The following is a 25,462-nucleotide window of genomic DNA, read 5'->3' on the forward strand; positions in this document are numbered from 1 at the left end:
TAATGACAATTTTGCATAAGGTAAAACTCTTTATAGTTTATAAATCCAAGTATTTCCTTTAACAGTTAAAGGAAAGATTTATAAACTATAAAGAGTTTTACCTTATGCAAAGTTGTCATTTCTTTAATAAGACATTAACTATTTTTTCTGTGGCCCTCCAAGTACCTACAAATCCAAAATGTGGCCCCACTAAGGGTTTGAGTTTGAGCCCATTGCTCTAAACTGAGAGGAAGTGATGAGCTGTTGGTTCATTTTAGGTATTTCAATCTGGATAGCACTGAATAAAGATTCTATGAAACAGCAGAGACAATAACATGGTAAATGACAGCAGATAAAGACCTGAATGGTCCATTCAGTCTGCCCATTAGTTATACCCATTAAAAATACATAATTAAATTAATTTGTCTCTTCTTTGATATTTCTGGGTCATAGACTGTAAAGTCCACCTGGTATTGTTCTAGGTTCCAAATGCTGAAGTTGCCGTCCAAGCTCATGCCAGCCTATCCAACCATCCTGTTTGCAGGATATCTACCATAAAGTCTGGCTAGTAACATCCTCAAGTTCCAAGTTAGTGGAATACCCATTTATTTCCTCCCCAGCCCAATCCTACAGCAAATCATCACATATGGGACACAGACCATGCAAGTCTGTCTAGTACCGGCCTTAGCTCTTTAATTTACATTCTTTGTTTTCTAATTAGAGATTCTCTATGATTATCCCATGCTTTTTTGAATTCCAAATGAGGTTGTGTTAGATGGGAGATGCCCAGTTGTGGAAATCTGTGTGCATAAGCAACAACGGGTTTAACTCTTTCAGAGTAATTAGCCTATTTTGAGACGCTGCCCTCTCCTAGGGAAAGACAGCATAGTGGAGCAGGTTACTTCCCTTAATTGTGACATCACTGATTTATATGCAAGAAACTCCTAGAAGAATGAAAGATTGTCTATGCAATTTAATGAAAGCCTATGCCTAGTGAATACCTTCTTCAGAGATGGGCAGCTATAATGGGATTCTTCTATGCCTAGTGAATACCTTCTTCAGAGATGGCAGCTATAATGGGATTCTTTTCTACATCTCAAATTTCTCTATTTAGAAAGCCCTCATGTATATATTTAATTATTCATTCCATTATTTAGCCTGTCTTCCTGACAATACTAAAAACAGGTTACATTCATAATAGTAAAACAATACAACATACTGTATTTTTCGCTCCATAAGATGCACCCTAGATTTAGAGGAGGAAAACAAGAAAAAAAACCATTCTGAACCAAATTCTCCCTGCCAGGCTCTGTACCCAACCCCATACTCCTTGTCAGGCTCTGCACCCTGTCCCCCCTCCCTGCCAGGCTCTGTACCCTGTCCCCCCTCTGGTGGTCTAGTGGTAGGCTGGGACAGGGCGGGCAGGGACTGGGCACAGGGCAGGCAGGCAAGCCTAGTGGCCTAGTGACAGGCAGGCTGGCCTAGTGGCAGGCAGGCCTAGTGGCCTAGTGACAGGTTGGCCTAGTGAAAGGCAGGCTGGCCTAATGGCCTAGTGACAGGCTGGCCTAGTGGCCTAGTGACAGGTAAGCTGGCCTAGTGACAGGCAGGCTGGCCTAGTGGCCTAGTGACAGGTAAGCTGGCCTAGTGACAGGCAGGCTAGCCTAGTGACCTAGTGACAGGCAGGCTGGCCTAGTGGCCTAATGGCAGGCAGGCCCCATACCCCCACGTACCCAGCCAGCGGCACGGAGGTCAGAAGAGCACAGTGGTCAGGAACAAAGCTTTCCGTGCTCCCGCTTGGGACCGCGCTGTTTTCTGAATGGCTGTGATCAGCTCAGAAAACAGCACAGGCCCAAGCGGGAGCAAGGAAAGCTTTGATCTTGACCACCGCGCTCTTCTGACCTCCATGCCACTGGCTGGGAAATAAGAAGAGGAAACAGCTAGGGAGGGATCACGCTGAACCACCAGGTACTGTAATTTGTAAGCGGTCGGGCAGACAGCAGCGGTCGAGCAGACAGCAGCGGTCGGGCGGAGTTTTACAAAGGTGCGACGGACAGCAGTGGGCATGTAGGGGAGGCGTTTTACAGAGGTGTAGCAGGCATGCTGTGGGGCAGCAGGCGGGGTGTTGTAAAAAGGTTTGGCAGCGGGAAGGGTGTTTTTAAACAGTACGGGGGGTGTAATTTTTGTACCTTCGCTACATAAGACGCACCGAGATTTCCACCCACTTTTGGGTGGAAAAAAGTGTGTCTTATGGAGCGAAAAATACGGTATAATAATAATTTTAAAAAAATTAACAATAGTTCCAGCCTGACAATTTTCACTAAACACTTGCTAAATTAAAGAAAAGTTAACAGCCTTACAAAATCACAGAGTTCACAGAGAGAGGAACTCTATTCCACAACCAGATTATACATTAAGAGTAAGCTTGAGAATTGGCACATTAACTGAACAGATCTGGCAAAAGGTAAAAGAAAAGCCTCTCACTCTGAGAACATAATGATCGTCTAGGAATATAAATTGGCAACCTGGACACATATCTTGGTACCATGCCATGAAACACTCTAAACGCCAATGTTTAAAAACTGCAACGTTTCTTAATTGGAAACCAATGCAAAAAAGAAAGGATAGGTGTAAACCGCATAGAGCTTCCCAGTCCGGCATATAAACTGATTGTTTTGTTATGTTATGATCTCATGAACCTAAATTTTTCAAAAGTCAAACCGTTGCATTTTGAGCAAACTGGAGTCTTATCAAGCTCTTATCAGGTAACCTCACAAACAATGCATTGCAGTAATCGATGCGTGAAATTACATAAGCATAAAGTAAATGAACAAAATCAGATTCTAAAGTAAGCACAAATTCTACATAATTGATGAAGACAGAAAAATGAAGAAGAAACCAGCTGAAAGATATGATTCTCAAAAGTTAATCTAGATATAGTCTATATCACCCGGCGAGATCCCTTCTAAAGGGGCAGACTATTGAGATCATTGTTAACCTATTGTGAACTACTTTGAAGCCTGTGGGGACAGGAAGGAATTCATTGATTGATATAATAAGTAAATGGGGCAAAGGTGCTTCAGCACATGAGTCTCTGGAGTTCTCCACGTTCACAACTGATTTAAGTAGCAGCATTCACTACCTAATACCATATGCATCCTGTGACAAGCATCTTGGACAGGGCTAGAAGCAACCTACTAGCAAAATCATCATAGAAAGAACTAGAATAGTATCTTACATTCCATAGTCTTAGATTAATTAATTTTCCTAAAATTCCTATAACAACTCCTAGAGATATGCTTAAACGTTGCTTAGTAGGATATAAAACTGCTGGAGAGGGTGCAGAGACGAGCAACAAAACTGGTGAAGGGTATGGAGAGACTGGAATATGAGGATAGACTTATAACACTAGGATTGTTCTCCCTTGAGAAAAGGAGAATGCGTGGGGATATGATCGAGACCTTCAAAATACTGAAAGGAATCGACAAAATAGAGCAGAGAAGATTATTTACACTGTCCAATTTGACACGGACTAGAGGACATGTAATGAAGCTAAGGGGGGACAGGTTCAGGACTAATGTCAGGAAGTTCTGCTTCACTCAGAGAGTGGTTGACACCTGGAATGCCCTCCCAGAGGAGATTATTGCGGAATCAACCGTCCTAGGCTTCAAGAGCAAACTAGATGCATATCTCCTTAAGAGAGGCATATAAAGATATGGTGGACTATAAATTACGCCAGGTGTACACCTGGCGGGGCCTCCGCGTGTGCGGATCGCCGGACTTGATGGACCGAAGGTCTGATCCGGAGATGGCAGTTCTTATGTTCTTATGTTAGTAGAAATACTTGAAATTCCTGAATCTTCTATTCCACCATTCACACAGGCTTATTATTTGCCTGTTAAAGATACTAATGATCAAAAGAACTCTCAAGAAGCGAACCAAGAAGTGATTCAAGAATCTTTGGATATATCAGCCTTAATAGAGTCCTCAGACAGCGAAGTAGCCATTCCGGCTACTTTACTCCTATCAGTTGCTCTTACATTGGATAAAACATGGCTATTGAAGTTATATTTTAAAAATAAACACAAGGAATTTCTGGGATTGAAAGTTCAAATGTTTCCTGATTTGGCCAGGGACACACAGAGGCGTCAAAAGGAATTTTTATTGTTAAGACCAGCAATTACTGACCTGGGAGCAACCTTTTTTCTCCAATACCCTTGCAAATGTATCGTTCATTATAAGTCGCATAAATTTGTTTTCTTTGAACCCTCACAACTGACAACATTCCTGTCTCTGTGAAGACTGGAGAAAGCTCATGATGTATGATGTATAGATGACTGCCTTACTACAGTTCTATCTATTACTGTTTCTTTCTTCTTTTGTACCTGATTGCTTTAAATTCCGTTAGATTTAATCTTGGATCCTATATGAGGACTTGAGCGTGATTTAAGATAGAATTTATTTTTCTTTTGAAATTTAATATGTTGGATGTTTCTTTCTTTATCGAATCTTGCTTTTCTGTACAAGTTTAAACTTGATTGATTATAATTGAAAATTTATAAATTAAAAAAATAAATAAATAAATAAATTGATGTTTTTGGCCAACATTATGCTAAATATCCACTATTTACACCGTATGCACCGTGGTACTACCAGAAATGTGACATCCTGAGTCATTTACACATGCCAACATCTGGTGACTGAAAGAGCGATAAGCACAATCACCTGGGGTTCTGTGAAATTAATACTTTGGCCTTATTAACTGGAGGGCAATGACCTCAAGTTCTGTTCTTTCCTTTCTGTGAGCACTTGAGAAAGCCTATGGAGAAATGATGGCAGAAGAGTTCAACTCTGCAAAATAACAAAATCGAGTTTCAAAGCAAAGCTTATAAGGAGGAATCTTTAAAAGTGATCCTAAACACTTAAGCCCAATCAACGAGTAGTTTATGCCGAAAAAGCTCTGTGTCAGGAGCACCTCACCCACAGTCTCTTAGTGAGACCTCTTTCAAGTATACCAGGATCCTCTATAATCTCCCCAAACCTTCTTGTTTTTTGCCATTATTATTCTTCTATCATGTTACGATTGTACTTCTTCCCTCTATCCCTTTTGTTTCAAGTTTTCCGTCCATTCTGTCCTTTGTAACGTAATCAGAATATTTTGTGTCTTTTAAATTACATACCTATTTTTAATTATTGTATATCGCCTAAAAATTTGATAGAAATCAAATTTTAATAAAACAAACTCAAACAGCTAATGACAGAACTTAAAACTTGACAATTCAGGTTTTTCCCCCTTAAATTAAGGAGCTATGTAATAAAGAAAAAAACAGCAAACATTCATTATGGTATCTTTTGGCTAGCTTAAGATGATGCATTTTTGTTTAAGAATAAATCAGTCTTATAAATAAAACATTGTGTATAAGCTGGCTAAAGAGTCACTTAAGGTTTTTGGATTCTGGAGCAAATCTATAAGATGTGACCTGAACAGAGCTGTGTAAACATAATGCCGTTTTCACAAATTGGTGAGTAAAGAATTCTACGGATGCACTTAAAAGCACTTGATTTATCTTCCTGGAATAGCAGCATGTCACCTCACACTGGAGCTGCTAAACCTCCATGGCCTTGAAAAGCAACAGAGCAGCACAGTGTAATAAAGCACAGCTATGCATAGATGGAAATCAGCTTCTCCAAACAGCTTTTCAGCAGGTAATTAATGCCTGGTTACTGGCAGGAGCCATGGAGAAGGGGGCAACAGTGTTAGAAGCAACATAGCAGAAAAAGAGAAATCAAGTGCTCCATCAAGTCTATTCACACGGCCCAAGAACAAATTTCAGCTGCTAGTCACAGAGAATGCCTACCTGTAAGATGTTACTCCTTATTCAGGGCAATTTTTATTATCTTCTTTCACTCTACTCCACTCTTCAGGACAGCTGAACAAATAAGAACAGTTTTCAGATCACACCCATCACCCTTCATTGACCATGTTCAACCAAAAGGTCCCATCTTAATGCAAACATCAGTGCTGGTATGGATACTACACACTTGGCCTCCTAGGTTCCATAGAATTTCCAGATGGTAATCTGCCACCAGTGGCCTAGTAAGGGGGGAGGAGTGCCTGGACGCCATCTTGGCAGGGGTGCCACCTAACAGTACATAATAATAATGTGTCTGGCGGGGATCCCCAAGTCCCATCAGCTGAAGACTCCCGGCTTCTTTTCTTCTCTCCACCAACAATTGGAGAGGGGGGGGGGATCTCAACGGCACTCCCCCTCTCCCCAGTACCTTTAAAATCCTTCTATTTTTTGTCAGCAGTGAGCAGGGACTCCTACCTGATGCTCACACTGGCCCCAAACTCTCCCGCTGGTATAACTTCCTGCACATAATTTTACCTGCATTAAGGAGGTGGGGAGTTTTCAAGTGTGTCATTCTTAACCATCTACAGCAGACCCTCAATATTTGCGGGGGTTAGGTGCAGAGCCAGCCCGCGAATAGGGAAAAATCACGAATAAATTTTTGGGCCGGCTCTGACCCACCCCCGCCTCCCTCCTGTGTCCTCGATCTTACCTGGTGGTCTAGCGGTGATGCGGGGCAGGAGCGATCTTCCTACGCTCCCTACATCTCGAGACTACAACGGGAACTCATGGCAGACATTTTGATGATGGCTCTGCACAGGGCAGGAGCGCAGGAAGATCGCTCCTGCTCCGCATCACCGCTAGACCACCAGGTAAGGTCGGGGACACAGAAGAGAGGTAAAGTCTGGGAGCAAAAAATCTGGCACAAAAATCACAAATAACCAAATTTGCGAGTGGGGAAACCGTGAATCAGGAGGGGGAGCTGTATCTTCTGGCAAGTCCCAGGATGCTTCTAAATGTGGTCAGAGCTCCAGACAATCCCTGATTACCCTGTCCCACAAACAAGTATGAAATGCATTCTAGCTGAGTTTCCAAAACAGATCCTCAAATGCAGCTGAAGCTTAGCAAGAATGACTGTATTCAAATTCTAGTGCACTGAATTTATCTGTAATTCAGTGGACACTTGGCCTCCTAAAATGTATTGTCAGTCCCGAAAGGAGGACTTCTACATAATTGCTCTTCAGAAAACACTTAATCTAATTTTTCAGTTACCAGAAAAATGTAAAGATTCAGTCCTGTCCAACCCTTTCAGTATGAATCAATATTTATAGTCAGATACACTGTGCATTTCTTTACAGTATTGATTCCTGGAAAGTGCTGGAGGAAATAATGTAAAGAATGCAAACTGACGATGCCTCTATAAATGCATCAAAAACCTGATTACACAGTCAATCTGTGCTCAAAGTGCTGTGCGCAGAGCAAACTCAAGATCTCCAGGGCTTTCCTCGAATGTCAGAAGTGATGACGTGCAACACAAATTAAGTACAATAGAGACATTAAGATAAATAACTAAAAGAGGGCAGAAGAATTAGTTATGGCCCATGTGATATGACAGTCACCTCTATATGACAGAAGAGGGGCTTTTTAAATACTGTTTATGCTTTTGGAGGCTGGATTATATCCATGGAAGTTATTCTGTTTTTCCATTGTTAGTATCTGGCTTCGCCGCTGTTTGTCTCTTCAGGGCATGCATTCCGAGACATGAAAGCATGTCAGAAGGATTGCAGTAGTGGGAGAGAGCAAAGAGGTTTTGTGGCCTGATCCGCTAATGGCTTTCCTTCTGTTCCATGTCTCTGGGGGAAAGGGCTTAGTGAGTCAGACTCTAGGCCTCTCCTCTCATCTCTTTCTAGACCCCTCCTTAGGAACTCTCTCATATCTGTGCTCTTCTCCACCACCCACTCCAGACGCCATTTCTTTCACCTCACTATTAGGGCAGGATTAAAGGGTAGGCCAAGTAGGCACATGCCTGGGGCCCAAAGAATTCAGGGGTCTTGGATCGCTGCCTGCCCTGATGCACCCAGCCTGGCTCCAGACATCCAAATACTGCCTCCTCCTACATTCTTCATTGTTCAGTGCAGCTGAACTCACTGTCTTCAAAAGGCCGCGGGCAGTGGTTCCTACACACTGCCCATGGCTGACCCAGAAGCCTTTTTCCTCTGATGCTGGGATTTTGTGTCAGAGAGAAGGCTTCCAGGTCAGCCATGGGCAACATGTAGGAACTGCTTCCTGTGGCCTTTTGAAGACTGCAAGTTTGGCTGCACTGAATAATGAAGAAGAAAGGAGGATGTACTACTTCAACTTATGCAGTCTGGCCCGGAGGTACACTCTCGCAAGAGGGGAGACATGGGAGAGGTGAGGTAGAGGCAGGGAGGGGACAGGGCCAGGGGGGCCCAGTGGGTGCCTTGGGCCCACCGAGGAATTAATGCTGCCCTGCCCACTATACTTTTTGTCTAGAATAGACATCCTGGAGCTGATGCAGAAAGGTAGTGTGGGTGAAAAAGCTTGGTTAGTGAGAAGCCTGCATATTTTATGGCCACACGATACAGAGAAATGTTGTCATACATGTGCGAATCCATGTGTAGAACATTGCTGCAGAACTTATTAAAATGAATGGTAATGAGGTCATTAGCTATTCAGCCCCATTGAAGAGAAGTATGCAGACGGCTTTAAGGAAAGCCCAGCACTAAAACTTAGAACCCCAGGTCTGAGGAAACGAATAAGGGTCAATTAAGAGGATTTAATCCAAATTTTTTTCCTTTTGCTGTAACCATAAACACTACAACATTTAGGATAGTGCATAGGTCAATCCAGAGAAAAAATTATATCCATGTGGACTGGAATGTTCTATGCATAAATATCGATAATGCAAAAATTTTGCATGCAGAACAATTTTTGCAAGAATAATATTTGCAGAATAACATTTTCGGCACATGTGCAAATGTGTGCTTACATTTTTTGTTTGCTCAAACATATGCACAATACTAGCTGCCCTCAGCACAGAAACTTGTACGCTTGCATCCTGCAGGCTTACTCTGACTAACGCACAAAGGGCTAGATTCTCAAAACTTCACGTTAAAAACCAATGGGCCGCTTTCACAGCTGTTATTGTAATGATTTCAAAAAAGCAAGTCATTCTCCCAAACACGCGAATGCAAATGAGGTTGGCGGAGAGTAGCGAAGGTTTGCTAAATTTGTATGTGTCCATCACTAGTGAAAGTGATCGGCACATGTGTAAAATAAACATACGACCTCCCCAATGAAAGATCAGCAGGAGGGATACCCACTCCCTCTCGTTAACAAGCAATGCCCCCACCTCAACACCCCCCCGGAAGAGGGAGAGATGCCCATTCCCTCCTACTTCCAAGCAACGCCACCCTAAACAACCAGCAGTGGGAGAGACGCCCACTTTTTTCTACCGCATTGCACAATCACCCGACACTGATAACCCCCCCCATCCCATAGGAGGGGCCTTAAACAACCTGCGCCAATCAGAGCCTTAGGCCCCTCCCTGGATGCACCGGGGAAGGGAAGGCCTATAATTTTGAAGAGGCTGGCCTACTGTCCAGAGGGTGTAGGCATCTCTCCTGCCAACCATCGTTAACAAGGTAAGGGGGAGGAGGTCATCAGAGGCACGGTGGGGAGGGTGTGCATGGCAGCGGCAGGGAGTGAGCATCTCTCATGCTCCTGGGGAGGAGTTGTCATGGGGTACATCACTTGGCGGTGGGAGAAAGTGGGCATCTCTTCTGCTGCCGGGGGGGGGGGGAGAGGATGTCAAGTGGGGCGTTGCTGAATAGCTGGAGAGAGTGGGTATCTCTTCCACTGCCTAGGGGGTGTTGGGGAGGCATTGCTTAGCAGGAGGAGGGAGTGGCCATCTCTCTCACTGGGGGAGGGGGAGATTAGCAGTGTCGGGTCATTGTACGACGTGGCAGGAGAGAGTGGGCATCTCTCCTGCCAATCTTCAATTTGGGGTTTGGTTTTTTCTGAGCTATCAAACCTTACTTTCCTGTCAGTGCCTGAGCCAATCTCTTAGGCAACATCAGCTCAGACCTGTTGGCAAATTTTGGCCGCAAATGTAGCACAACGAGGTTAGAGAACCACTCGGTGATTGTAGAGAATCACTTGGATTGATTGTTTTAATATTAATGACCTCGTTGTACTACATTTGCATGGAAGTATCAAAGACTGCTAGAAAACTCGGAAAAGACCTCGGTAAGTCGTTTTGATAATCTGTTGCTAAAATGCATGCACACTAAACCGGCTAAGCGAGCAAGTTACAGGCAGGTTTTAGTTTTGAGATTCGGCCCCAAAATCGGTGTGCTTTGAACATAAGAACATAAGAATTGCCGCTGCTGGGTCAGACCAGTGGTCCATCCTGCCCAGCAGTCCGCTCACACGGCCCACCCCAGGTCAAAGACCAGGACTCTAAATGAGTCCAGCCTCACCTACGTATGTCCCAGTTTAGCAGGAACTTGTCCAGCTTAGTCTTGAAACCCTGGAGGGTGTTTTCCCCTACAACAGACTCCGGAAGAGCGTTCCAGCTCTCCACCACTCTCTGGGTGAAGAAGAACTTCCTTATGTTTGTATGGAACCTATCCCCTCTCTTTCTCCTTACCTTTGAATTTGCATATGATCTTATGGCATTGGCAAGCAAAAGTTTATTTAAATTGTAGTTGCTATTTTTCTTTCCCTACAAATTTCTTTTGTTTGTAAACTGCTTTGATTCTCATTTGAAAGACAGAAACGCCAGCTCCTGAGTCACTAGGTTTCTATTTGGACCTGTGCACAGAACCATCATCTCCTGTTCTGTCTTAAAAGTTGCAGGTATAGTCTCTTGGTCTTATTCAAATCCAGGTTAAAAGGCCACCTTCTTGAGACTGCTTTTATATCTTAACTTCTTATTCTCCTGTTTGTACCCATCATGTTAAACTAAACTAAACTAAACTAAACCTTAAGTTTGTATACCGCATCATCTCCATAAAGATAGAGCTCAACACATGTTCTTAGTCATTTTATGTAATAAATGAAATCTGTAACCTTATTTGTCTGTTCTAAATAGATTGTAAGCTCTGTATTGTTTTGTTTGTTTCTGTATATTCAAAAATTTTAATAAATTATTTTAAGAGTAGATTGTAAGCTCTGTGGAGTAGGGACTTCTTATATTCCTGTTTATAGCATTGTTTACAGTTACACCTAATGGTGCAAGAGCAATGATAACTCGTACTGCTTTGACACCTCTGTCTCCTATTTACTCACCCATCCCTCCTCTTCCTGTGATACTACCACTGGAATGCTTTTATGTTTCCCTTATATATTCTGATATTTGTCAACATTTGCTTATTTCTGATCTGAGGAAGAAAGGATTACCTTCAAAAATTAATCAAAATGCACTTAGTCCAATAAAAAAGGTACTGTATTACCTGATTTCCTTTATGTTTTTGTTTTATTTATATATATTACCTACCCTGTTTCCCTGCAAATAAGACCTATCCCAAAAATAAGCCCTAGCATGAATTTTAAAGATGCTCCTAATATAAGCCCTACCCCAAAAATAAGCCCTAGTTAAGATCGACCCCTGAAACCCCCCCTCCTCCCCCGAATGTCCCCGACACTCCCTGACTCCATCCCTGACACTAGTGCTGCCTGATTTGCTGAAAAAAAATGGACTCGTCGATTCAGCAACTCCCACCCCTGCTGCTTTAGGAGGCCTCGGAAAGGAGGTATGTCAGTCTCATGGTGGGAGGGTTGGTGGGGTTCTGCTGCACAAGGGGATGGGTGAGAGGAATGATGCTGCACATGGGGGGGGGGGAGGGGAGAAAGGAAAGAGGAAGATTTGGGGTAAAGGAGAGGAAGAGAAAGATGATTGCTGTACATGAAAAAAATAAGATATCTCCCAAAATAAACCCTAGTGTGTTTTTTGGACCCAAAATTAATATAAAACACTGTCTTATTTTTGGGGAAACATGGTAGTAGCAGTACTGGAAATTTAGATAAATTTAGCAGCGGATTATCAATAGTCCAATAAAAAAGGTATTACCTTATTTCCTTTATGCTTTTGTTTTATTTGTATATATTACCTAGTAGCAGTACTGGAAATTTAGATAAATCTGAGAAGTTGATGGAGAGAGACAAAGAGAAGCAGTGGTATTTGGCCTCTCTACGAAGGGAGAGTGGAAAGAGAAAAGATAAAGCAGGTTTGTACTACAGACTGAATTTATTTCTATTTCCACCTCTTTCACTAGATTAGTAGATTAATTCCACTGAAATGCAGAATTCTTAACAAGCATCTTTAACAGAAGACCTTTGATTTGTAAAGAAAAAAGTGATACATTGCTGACACTCCTCATTTCCATAGAAGGCAAATGCAAAGTCCACGTTAAATTGTCCCTTCTCTTAGGGCCCTAGAAATTCTAATCCCACTTCGTACATGCAGAATGTTGAGAACTGTATAATTTTCTTATACTTTTACAGGAAAAAAAGAGATATAATCCTATTTGTTGTACAATTATGGGTGCATTTTAAACAGAAATTTGATTAAGGCTTCCTATCTAAGGGAGATGCAAAGCTAGAAATGTAGAATATATTACAAGTTTGCTGGTAGAGCTTGATGTCATAGACCAGAGCCGGAGCCAGGTCAGGTTTTCAGGATATCCACAGTGAATATGTATGAGATGGATTTGCATGCACTGCCTCCTTGAGATGCAAATCTATCTCATGCACATTTATTGTGGATAGCCTGAAAATCTGAACTGTCTCCGGCTCTCGAGGACCGGAATTGCCTACCCCTGTCATAGACGAATGGTCTAATTAAAAGCAATGAACTGAAATCCAGGGAAGTCAAAGTTTGAAACCCACTTCGCCTACAAACATGCCTCATGACTCCCTAACTTCTGTTACCCCAAGTACCAATTTAGATTGTAAGCCCTCTGGGGAAGGAACCTATATATTGTAGCTGAACTGTAACTCACCTAGAAGAGTCTAGGAATGATACATACATTTTTCAGTAATGCTTGAATTTGTATTGGACCATATCACAACTGTTCAGACACTTAAGACCAATGTTCAAAAGTTCTAGAAGTCTAGCACCCAAGGAGTGAGACAGACAATTTCCTAAACTTCACTGGCTGCCTGTTAAAATTTTGCATGAAGTAAACAGTTGGTAGTCAAGGCACTGAATAGCCTTGCACTGAGCTATCTGACAGTCACACTAACTCACTTATCCCAATGAGAGCACTGCATTTGCAGAGGGGTGTGAAATTATTTGTACAAAGGATCTATTTTAGGAGAAATACGCATCATTAAAACAGATATTTTTCTGTGCAGGTGCTATAATAACGGAATACACTTCCTGCTACACTGATGAGTGAAAAGGAACTCAGCAGTTTTACGAGGGGCTTGAAGATTCACTTGTTTAAATGAACATTTGAGAGGGAGGATATACTAATTACTATACTGTAACTTTTGGCATACCATTTATGCTTGTTTGGTGCACTGCACAGAACAGCTTTGGTAAATGCAGTATATAAATGTGTTGGCAGCACAACAAGGGGTTGAAGGATAATATGGATGTGAACATTTTGGCCTTATAAAGATTTACTATCTTAAAATAAGTTGGGATTTCATACATTCCAGGGGTGATGCCACTTAGAAAAACACATTTAAGTGGTGATATTCAACCAACAATTTTCTGCAAACGACCAAATGGGCTGCACCGAACAGTATAACATAAAACATCTGACTTGGATGTTCCTTTCATGCTTCAGATGTGAGATGTCTGAGCTGTGATTCTTTGGCTTAACTTGTCACAACTGTCATAAAGGTTTTGGCGGAAGAGTTTCCAGGATTTATTTGCAGGCTGCACCTTAAAGATCAACACAGTCGGTAAATCCTCCCTGCCAACTTACATCCCATCTCAAACATGTTTGGGGCCAGCACATTACCTTGGGCAAAGCCACTGTTCACAAACCACCAAGGCTGTGGGCTTCAAAGTGCTGGGTTTTGAGATTTTTACTAAGCAATGTCAATAGATGTTGTTTAATTTTGAGGAGGGATTTTAACTTACGATTGGCTAAGTTTGTCTTATTGTTAGTATTAGAGAATGACATGGGAACAAATTTGTCCCCATCCCCACGAGTTTTATCGCTGTCCCTGTAAGCTCTGCCTTAACAAGCCTCAAATGCTTATGATTTTAAAGTGTTTGAGGCTTGTGCAGATGAGAGCTTGCAGGAACGGGACAGGGACAGGAAAAGAACTTACAGGGTCGGAATGGAAAAATTAGTTCTCACGGGAATGGGGAAAAATTTTTCCCCGTGTCATTCCCTAGTGATAGTAAAGAGTAGAATATTAGAGGTTATTAATTGATTTTATCATATTAATTGTAATGCCTATGGTTGTCTAGTTGATATATTTGAATTATTGCTGTAAACCACTTTGGCTTACATTCCTGGTGGAAAAGGCAGTAAGGAAAATGAAATGAAAAGTTAACGAGGATAAAAAGAGATGAAGCAGAGATCTGATAAGAAAGAGGAGTGAAGAGAATAGTAGAATCTCGATTGACATGGATTCATTCATTTTTAATTCCACGTGTCATTCTCCAGGCGCCACTTTCACCAATATAAAATATCATAAAATATATTACATTTTGTAATCCTCATAAGAACTTGATATCAAAATATATTCTAAAAGTAAAATATATCCTGAAACAAATGGATTAATCAAATTATTATCTGTAAAATAAGAAATTTATGCATTATCATATTTGCATGAAATATAATTTAACTCTTTTAGGACTACGAGTTGGAGTCGACACATTTTCACTGACTCAAACTCCAACTCCATAGCCCAAAAGTTGCTTCCAACTCCGACTTCACAGTCCTATCAGTGACACAGGGACCATGGAAGGGATTTTTTTTTGACAACTGCAAAATATAATATTGTGTGTAGGATTCAGGGTGTTGTCTCCTCACTATAACACTATGAGCCATCCATCTAAATTAGCAGGTATGTACTTGTCTGCAAGAAAATGAAACAGATCCAGGCACACAAAGACATGTTTTTTCAAAAACCATCATCTGGCACCCCAAAATGACAAATATAGGCATTAGAAAGTACATTTCTAGAAGAATGTATAAATACAAGGCATATTAGAGTGAAGCCCCTTCGGCCATGACTGATACTCTGTTTAGGAAGACAGCATTAGCATAGGCAGGTAACACGTAATGGGAATTCTTTCAGATTGGATATCCTTTTTTGTGTCTATGGTAAAAATGTTGGAGTGCCAGAGTTATAACATGACAACACAAAAAGGAAAAGAAAAATAGGCTTCAGTATCACACCTCATTGTGTATGCATGCAAATGGAGCACTGCATTATAATGGCACCCTCTGATATTTAGCAAAGTAAACCAAGGCCAATCCTACCTTGTGCTTCATAGCCATCATATCGTGGAAACATGTCGCCATCTTCTTCACCAGAGCCCATCCCAAGAGCAGACTTCAACTGTGCGATATTCATACGAGCTGTTAACTCACCATTCCGATCACCGATCTGCATAGAACAAGAAGCTGATGAGATGGTTCACTACCATAACCGAGGCCATGCACAGGGCCAGCGATAAGAGGGTGCAACCAGGACAAGTATCCTGCATCACCATGCCACGGGGGTGGGGGGGGGGAGGAGGGGTCACCAATTTTCTGCCTTACATCCTGGTATGTCCATCACTAGCTCTAGCTATGCAGCAAGACTCCTTCTCAACACTGCAATCATGAGCCCCAAATCTGGCCAGCAGATGTCACTGTTGATGACTAAGTCTCGCTCATAAGACTTTGCCTCAGGTTCCCTTCCTTCTGTCTCCTCTTTCGTTATCCCTTACACCACCCCCCATTGTTGCCTCAGATCGTTAGACGCCAATCGCCTTACCCTACCCCCTCCCAGCTTAGTTCATTACAAACCGTTCCTCTGCTTTTTTTTTTTATTTAATTGCCTCTTAATTTTAGAATGTTCTCCCTGCTGTAATCAGAACAGAAACTTCATTCCCTACATTTAAACTCACCTTTTTAAGTTGGTACCGTATTTTCACGCATATAACGCGCATACGTGTATAGTGCGCGGGAACAAAGCATTGCTGTAAAAAAAATCTATATAGCACACACACGCGTATACCGCGCATGCTGCTATAACCTCCTCCCGCCACCCCTGCTTACTCCCTCTTCTGGCCTGCGAACCGGCATCCTCCCCCCCCCCCCCGCTTGCATCACCCCCCTCCCCCGCGATCCTACATCCCCCCCAGCACCGCAAAGACATCGCTTACCCGATTGGGCACCGGCACCAGCACCAATGCACAGGACATGCCAGTGCCAGTGCCCGAAGATCCTCCCTCGCCTGGGCTGGGCTGGGCGGTGCGAGGGAGATCCTTCCGCTTCCCTGTGCTGGGCTGGGCTGGGCTTTGAGCATTTGCACATGCTCAAAGCCTTCTGGTCTCGCTCTCTCCGAGATTCTCAGATTCAGAATCTCGGAGAGAGCGAGACCAGAAGGCTTTGAGCATGCGCAAATGCTCAAAGCCCAGCCCAGCCCAGTACAGGGAAGAGGGAGGATCTCCCTCGCACCGCCCAGCCCAGCCCAACCCAGGCGAGGGAGGATCTTTGGGCACTGGCACTGGCATGTCCTGTGCATTGGTGCTGGTGCCCAATCGGGTAAGCGATGTCTTTGCGGTGTGGGGGGGATGTAGGATCGCGGGGGATGGGGGGGTTACGCGAGCGGGGGGGAGGATGCAGGTTCGCAGGGGGGATGCTGGATCGCAATGAGAAAAAAAAACATTGTATAAAGCGCTCACACATATAACGCGCATGGTTATACTCGGTTTGTAAAATCGTGTATAATGCGCGCGTTATATGCGTGAAAATACGGTATTTGCCACGCCAAGATTGCCATAATTGCTTCCTCTGACCTGTCATAGTTTCAAATTTAGCAGATCCCTTTTCCCTTCTTGTATGTGTGGTTTCTTTTCTATGAATTATGGTATTCTATTCTACCTTCTTCATTTTTTAATATTATTTTGTAAACTGCTTCAATCAATTTGGTTGCAGAGGTAGTATAACAAGGGCACAATAAACTATGACTGTTGCAGTTGTCCGTGTCTCACCCAGTCTGGGTAGGTAGAATAGACATTTCAGCCATCATGCTGTGGCTTTCTTCAGGGTATACTGCGAGGTCTGCAGTTTGTCTTTATATAAAGTGGGTCCTCAAACCTGATTTGCAGGGGCTTGAGGTGACTGAGGCAGGAAAGTGTAACGAACTTTCTTGCCAAAATTCAAATTCGTGACTAACGGATTCCTGCCTCAATCACCAGCCAATCAGATGTGAAATGTTTGTTCACCCTTTCCAGAAATACTAGGACTAGGGGGCATGAAGCTACTAAGTAGTAGATTTAAAACAAACTGGAGAAAATATTTTTTCACACAACGTGTAATTAAACTCTATAATTCATTGCCGGAGAATGTGGTGAAATCAGTTAGCTTGGTGGGGTTTAAAAAAAAGCTTGGATAATTTCTTAAAAGAGAAGTCCATAGGCCATTATTGAGATGGCTTGGGGAAATCCACTGCTTATTCCTAGGATAAGCAGCATAAAATCTGTTTTACTACTTGGGGTCTAGCTAGGTACTTGGGACCTGGGTTGGCCACTGTTGGAAACAGGATACTGGGCTTGATGGACCTTCGGTCTATCTCAGTGTGGCAACTCTTATGTTCTTATGTGAGCCAAGTATAGGACAATCGAGCCATTGTGACATCACTGATGAGCATTATGACATCACAATCTCAGCTCTGGAATGGGTTTCTGCCAAGGACTTGGGGCCTGAGTTGGCCACTGTTGGAAACAGGATACTGGGCTTGAAGGACCTTTGGTCTGTCCCAGTATGGCAATTCTTATGTTCTTTTAAGTGAACAGTAAGCCACATGACAACCTGGCTGCTCTCAGCCTGTCATACCTCTTGTGAGATGTCCAGATGCTTGCTTGCAAAGTACAGGGCCTGCTCATGGTTCCCCAAGGACACATAGGCATTTCCAAGACTCCAGAAAGCTCTTCCTTCTCCAACTCTGCAAAGGTAGAAAGACAAAAAAAAAAAAAAGAACCAGTGTTGCTGATTTTTGGAAATGAGATTAATATTTGCGGGGTGAATTTTCCAAACAGTCTACATTGGTATAAAGGTACCTGGCCACTTGTGTAGCAGATACTAAAAACTGGATACTTTCTTGTCTGGCCAGGAAACAGCATGCATGCTTCTGAAAATGTAGGTATATGCATTGTTTTACACCAATCTAAACACACACCCTTCAGATATCATTTTTAACCTGCATGCATATAGAACCATTAAAAACTGTTCACCTTCAAATACATTTTTTAACCCAGCTAATTGCCAGGACGTCCAAGTGCCAATAATCAAAACCGTCTTTCTGTACATCTAGCGAGGCGTTACAACCTCTGTACATTCAGAGCACGAGATGGGCGTGGTGGAGGCGTGTTATGGGCATGCTTTGTGCAGTTTCAAGGGCAGGTTAAACATGGACATCTTGCAGCAATAATCAAATATTTTGCAAGACATCATGGACAGAATGTATACATTTGAAACTAGACCTGTTTTAGAAGGGTCTAAGTGCCATAAAAGAGCCCAAACCGACCAGACGACCACTGCATGCATCAAGGTAAGACAACTCCACACTCCCTCAGTGCTCATGGACCCCCTCACACCCACAAAGATCAGAATACAAACTTACATATCTGTCTCCAGAACATCAGCACCTGGTATAGGAAAGCCTAGTAGAGCTGCACACAGGTGTCTTAAGTAGCCTGGTGGGTGGGCTAGTGAACCATAGAGAGGAATAGCAAGTCCCATAAGCCACTCTAACCACTACATTCATGGTAGAAAATGTGAGTTCCCCCAAAACCCTACTCTACTGCCATTATAAGTCGAAAGTGTGGTATAAAGATAGACGTCCTGGCGGTGTGGGCATCCCAATGGCCTGGATGTCCAGATAGAGGATTTAGAGAATGACACAGGGACAAATTTTTCCCCATCCCTGCGGGAACTCATTTTCCCATCTTGGCGACTTCTTTTCCTGTCCCTGCCCCACCATTCCTGGAAGCTCTGTCCTCATCTCCCCCAAATGGATTTTGAAAAAAAAAAATGGTGCCTGTGTGAAACTGCCCTTCAGTTTCACACCGATGCCTATTTTAGAAAAGGTCTGCTCCCCCCTGACATCAAAACCTGGCTACGCTTCTGTCTCACTCATGTTATAATCCTACTGGGAGAAAAGTGTTGCTGCATAACAGTTGTGCACCATCTAGTGGCCAAGGCTATGCACAGTTGAGAAAAAAAAAAATCAGACCCACCAATTCAAGTGTGCTCTTAGGCTTTCCCTTTGCCGGAGTTCTTCTTTTGATGTAACTTCCACTCTTGCAAAGCAGGAAGTTACATCAGAAGGAAGGAAGGACTCTGACAGAGGGACAGCCCAAGAGCAGGTCTGTGAGGATTGGCGGCGAGGGCTGAGAAGGTAGTAAGGTGGGGTGCTGTGCTGCTTCCTCTGCACCACCGTTGGACCCTCAGGGTGCACTGCCGCTGCTGCTATTGGACCCATGCAGGAAGGGGATTGCTTCTTTCCACCTCTGCTGCTGCTATTGGACCCAGGGGGAGAGTTGTAATTTGGAGGGATGGGAGAGAGGATGTTGGACCACAAGGGGGTGGGGGATGGGAAGAGAGAAAGGGTGCTGGCAACATGGAGTGGAGGGGGTGCTGGAGGGAAGAGAAAAAGAAACTGGACTACAGGGAGGAGGAGAGAGAAAAGAAGGTACAGAGATGGAAGATGGATAGTGAGCACAGAGAAAGAAGAAAATATAAAATGGGCAGGAGACCCTGGCAAGCGAGCTAAGAGAGGACAAACAGAAACCAGAGCCTGGGACCAACATGATTTGAATAATAAAATGACCAGACAACCAAAGATTTGAAATGTGTATCTTCCCAGTGTTAAGAACATAAGAATTGTCGCTGCTGGGTCAGACCAGTGGTCCATCGTGCCCAGCAGTCCGCTCACACGGCGGCCCTCTGGTCAAAGACCAATGCCCTAACTGAGACTAGCCCTACCTGCATATGTTCTGGTTCAGCAGGAACTTGTCTAACTTTGTCTTGAATCCCTGGAGGGTGTTTTCCCCTGTGACAGACTCCAGAAGAGTGTTCCAGTTTTCTACCACTCTCTGGGTGAAGAAGAACTTCCTTACGTTTGTACAGAATCTATCCCCTTTCAATTTTAGAGAATGCCCTCTTGTTCTCCCTACCTTGGAGAGGGTGAACAACCAGTCCTTATCTACTAAGTCTATTCCCTTCAGTACCTTGAATGTTTCGATCATGTCCCCTCTCAATCTCCTCTGTTCGAGGGAGAAAAGGTCCAGTTTCTCTAATCTTTCACTGTACGGCAACTCCTCCAGCCTCTTAACCATCTTAGTTGCTCTTCTCTGGACCCTTTTGAGTAGTGCTGTGTCCTTCTTTATGTAAGGTGACCAGTGCTGGATGCAGAACTCCAGGTGAGGGCGCACCATGGCCCGGTATAGCGGCATGATAACCTTCTCTGATCTGTTTGTGATCCCCTTCTTTAGCATTCCTAGCATTCTATTCGTCCTTTTCGCCGCCACCGCACATTGCATGGACAGCTTCATCGATCTGTCGATCATAACTCCCAAGTCTCTTTCCTGGGAGGTCTCTCCAAGTACCACCCCAGGCATCCCGTATTCGTGCATGAGATTTTTGTTACTTACATGCATCACTTTACACTTATCCACGTTGAACCTCAACTGCCATGTTGATGCCCATTCCTCAAGCATGATTATATCACATTGCAGATCTTCGCAATCCCTATGTGTCTTAACTACTCTGAATAACTTCGTATCGTCCGCAAATTTAATCACCTCATTCGTTGTACCGATGTCCAGATCGTTTATAAAGATGTTGAAAAGCACGGAGCCCTGTGGCATCCCGCTGGTGACACTCTTCCAGTCTGAGTATTGTCCATTTACACCCACTCTCTGTTTCCTATGCTCCAGCCAGTTTTTAATCCATATGAGCATTTCACCCTTGATTCCATGGCTCGCAATTTTCCGAAGTAGTTGTTCATGCGGAACCTTGTCAAATGCCTTCTGAAAATCCAGATATACAATGTTGACTAGGATAGTAGACTTGGGGGTGGGTCAGTAAAGTGGGCAGACCTGATGGGCTATGGCCCTTATCTGCCGTCATCTTCTATGTTTCTATATCTGTCTGTTTACTCCCTCGAAGAAGTGTAGCAAGTACATCAAACACGATCTGCTTTTGCTAAAACCGTGCTGACTGGTCCTCATCAGCCCGTGTCCGTCAAGATGATCAATGATGCGGTCCTTTATCAGTGACTCTACCATCTTTCCTGGTACCGAGGTCAGACTCACCGGTCTGTAGTTTTCTGGATCTCCCCCTCAAACTTTTCTTGAAGATCGGTGTAACATTTGCCACCTTCCAGTCTTCCAGAATCTTTCCCGATTTGATTGACAGATTGGCTATTAGTTGAAGCAGTTCAGCTATGGTTCCTTTCAGTTCCTTGATGACCCTCGGATGGGTGACATCCTGTCTCGGGGATTTATCGCTCTTAAGCCTATCAATCTGTCTACACACCTCCTCTAGACTGACCGTCAATCCTGTCAGCTTTCTGTCTTCATTTCCAGCATACAGCCTGAGGGTTCTGGTATGCTGTGTACATCTTCTTCAGTAAATACAGACACAAAAAAATGTGTTCAGTTTGTCGGCGATTGCTTTGTCCTCCTTTAGCGCTCCCTTTATTCCATGGTCATCCAATGGTCCCACCGCTTCCTTCGCGGGTCGTTTCCCCTTAATATATAGAAAGAACGTCTTGAAGTTCTTCACCTCCTTGGCTATTTTTTCCTCGTAGTCTATTTTGGCTATTTTTTCCTTGTAGTCTCTTTTGGCCCCTTTTACCCCTGCCAACTAACCTTAAGCATTCCCTCTTCATCCATTAAAGCTAAAAGCAAATCATGATTAACGATATCAAATGATACAGATAAGTCTAATTGCATCAGCACACTCCTATATTTTTATCAAAATAATTTCTCACTTTAGACATAAGCACCAAAAGAACTGTTTCAGTGCTACAATATAGAGTGTACGATTGAAAAGGATCCATCATTATTTGTCCCCAATTGAGCTTCTTAGTATGTATTTAAAAGATATTCTTTTTTTTTTCAAATTCTTTATTCACTTTTTTTAAAAAACATTTTTATTATTTTATTAAATTACAATAGTGTAATACATTTAATTCAAAATAGTAAAATATTACAAATAATACACTATTTCAAACAAAGTTATAGAATCATAACTATATCCAACCCCTTCCAATAATTATTAATATTAACAATACTAAACATCTTTAATATGAAGATTTAATATCCATTTTTCAGTACCTTTCCCTACCCTACCCCCCCTATCCCAACCCAGATATGCAATGAAAAAACTCAGAAGGCAATATATTATTTTTTAATGTGAATCAGCAAATAAAGCCAATGGACTCCATATTTTGTTAAATAAAACACTAAACCCTAAGGGGTTCATAATTTAAAAAAAAAAACCGTCTAAAAAGTGTCCTAAATGGCTACTTGGATGATCAAAAAGCCTGATCGTCCAAGTACCCATAAACAAAGCTGGTTTTAGACGTAAAGAGGCGTGTTTAGAGGAGGGGAAAGGGCGGGAGGTGGGCCGACCTACACCTAGACGTGCAGCAGGTATAACCAAAACCTTAGGCAGGTTGCCTAGTTGGCACTTATACATTTTTGACTTAGACGAAGTCAAAACAGGTCTAAGTGCCGAAAAAGGGACCGCTGAACTGATGGTGGCTGTTGCAATCAGCTCAGCGGCCCCAGCAACCTGCCTACCCCCTACAGCAATGATCGCGGCAGGAGAGATGCCTCATCTCCCCTCTACCTGAACTGCTGCGACCCGCGGCAGGAGAGATGCCCTATCTCTCCTGCCGCGGGACGCGGCAGTTTGGGTAGAGAAGTGATGGTATCGCGGTAGGGGAGATGAGGCATCTCTCCTGCCGCGATACATCACCCCCCCCACACACAACATCAGGGCAAGAGGGAGCCCAAGCCCTCTTGCCCCACGGCACCCACAGCACCCCCCCGATTACGTTCGGGGCAAGAGGGAGCCCAAGCCCTCTTGCACCGCCGACTCCCCGACAGCATTGGGGCAAGAGGGAGCCCAAGCCCTCTTGCCCCGCGGCACCCCCCGATTACGATCAGGCCAGGAGGGAGCCCAACCCCTCCTGCCCAGGCCAACCCCCTACCCCCCCCCCCCCACGACAATACGGGCAAGAGAGATCCCAGGCCCTCCTGCCCTCGACACACGCCCCCTAATGACCGCCCCCCCAGACTCCCAAACGGCCCCCCCGCTGACCCCCCGACCCCCCCACCCCCTATCCTACCCCCCATACCTGTAACATGTTTGCTGGACAGATGGGTGCCAAACCTCCCCATCCGGCAGGCCAGCTGGCTGCAGAATAGGGCCGGATTGGCCCAGGCGTCTGAAACCCCGCCCACAGGTGGGGCCTAAGGCACCTGGGCCAACCAGAATAGGCCCTGGAGTCTTAGGCCTATTCTGGTTGGCCCAGGCGCCTTAGGCCCCACCTGTGGGCGGGGTTTCAGACACCTGGGCCAATCTGGCCCCATTCTGCAGCCGGATGGCCTGCCGGATGGGCGGGTTTGGCACCCATCTGTCCGGCCAACATGTTACAGGTATTGAAGGGACACGTATCAGAACTTTAGTAAGTGTCCTTAGGCATATGTTGTTTAAAGATGCAAAGGTAGGCCCTGTTTATCTTTCCCTTCTTTGAAGATGGTATAAGGACATCTATGTTTGTCTTTCTTTCTTTGACATGAATGTTTAAACAGAGTTGTAGTGAAGTGAATTCAATTGTTTTGTTAAGCCGTATTTACAGACAGCTTTAGTTAAGAAGCTCTGCTGGTCAAGGCTTTTTCTTACCTTTTGGACTTCAATCTCTAGATAGGAAAAATGCTGATGTGTTTAAAGTTTCATGTGACCTTACGTCACATGCTGACACATGCTGGCAAACCTGATTCGTATAAATATGTGAAACTCATAATAAAAGACGGACATGTTTGAAAGATGGTTTCTGGTCTTTAAGATGTGTCCCCAGGTACCTGACTTACATATGACAGAGACAGAGAAAGTATGGGGCAGGAATTGGGACCTGAATCCTTTTCAGTTGGGGGCTCGTCCGGGATGGGCAGATGATATCACCGGTATTTTGTGAGTATTTCTGAATTTTTTCTGTTCTTTAATACTCACTGGGTAGTGGTGACCTGTACCCAACCCTTTATTTTAAGTTCAAGCTTTGGGTTCTATTATGGAGTTTTTTTGGGAAAAATCTCGGGGTACTTTCGGTAAGCGCCCCTCATGAATATATAAGCAGCTGCCATTCTTTCGGGAAGAATGAAATTATTTATAGAACCCCCCTGCCCACTCTGTCATTTGTAAGGTTAAAACTTTTATAGAGTATAAGATTTTATTGTCTCTTATTACTGTACCTCGCTTATAAGGTAAGATAAGCAAATATTTTTGCATTGTTATATGGGTTTTGTAATGAGTCATAAAGGCACTTACTCCTAGACAAATGAGACTTGTACGGCTGTGTGTGTGTATGACATTTTTCCTTCAGCTCCCATCTTTCTGTGTCACCAATGTTTAATACTGAGGTAGGACATGCTGTTATGTGGAATGAATTGAAAGCGCTGTTTGAATCAGTCTAAGATCTTTCCCTTGTAGTTAAAAAAAGAAACAAGAAAAAGAAAAAATTCCGTTTTAGAGGTTTTCTTTCTTGTGCAGAGCAAAGCTAATCTGTTCTTTGCTTTCATTATCAGGGTCTGTGCATGAATGTTTTTGTCCCTTCCCCCAGACTTCTCTGTTTGGGCTTCCACTGACCCCCTATAGTGCTTCTTTGAAGTTACTCATTCTTGGTTTTATAAAGCAGTAAGGTGAGATTCCACTGCTCGTCTCTTGACTTTTCTCCGGCATTATCAAAACCACCATCTCTTCTTATAATACGCCCGTCGCTCTTGTTGCCAAAGCTGATGGCATTATTAGGGCTGTTAGAGTTTTGGTAATTCTCATTGCCCTTATGTTTCTTCCACCATTCCATCGGCAGCCAATGATTTTTTTCTGTCATTTTCCTAAAGAATGTTTTATTTTAGTCCCTGTTGGTGAAGCTTTTCAGCTCTTTTTTTTGCCTTCACCTTAAGCAACAGTATACCTAGTGTGGAATGTCCTTCGGGCTATTCTACAAGTCATGCACTGCCCCTCATGGTCCTATTCTTATTTTGTACAACTTTTGTGTTCCATAATTCAGGAGACCTGTCAGGCTGATATAATGGTTGTCTGTGTGTGGTCACAAGGTGTCATGAAATAAACTGCACTGGTGTACATCTGAAGTGAAATACCTGGGTTTTGTCCTGTCTCATGGTCAGAGGAAAA

The 25,462-nt window shown here is 43.5% G+C and overlaps 1 protein-coding gene across 1 annotated transcript in view; it reads right to left on the minus strand.

Annotated features, from left to right (window-relative positions):
* The window catches only part of GPSM1 (G protein signaling modulator 1), a 283,173-nt gene that overhangs the window by 146,925 nt on the left and 110,786 nt on the right, over nucleotides 1–25,462 (minus strand). The window contains exons 8-9 of the mRNA XM_033962239.1: nucleotides 17,870–17,978; nucleotides 15,305–15,431 (exon numbers count right to left, since the gene is read on the minus strand). Coding sequence (XP_033818130.1) covers nucleotides 15,305–15,431; nucleotides 17,870–17,978 — 236 coding nt within the window. The remainder of the gene's footprint in view (nucleotides 1–15,304; nucleotides 15,432–17,869; nucleotides 17,979–25,462) is intronic.

This window comes from Geotrypetes seraphini, chromosome 10, assembly GCF_902459505.1.
Source record: "Geotrypetes seraphini chromosome 10, aGeoSer1.1, whole genome shotgun sequence".
Lineage (NCBI taxonomy): Eukaryota > Metazoa > Chordata > Amphibia > Gymnophiona > Dermophiidae > Geotrypetes > Geotrypetes seraphini.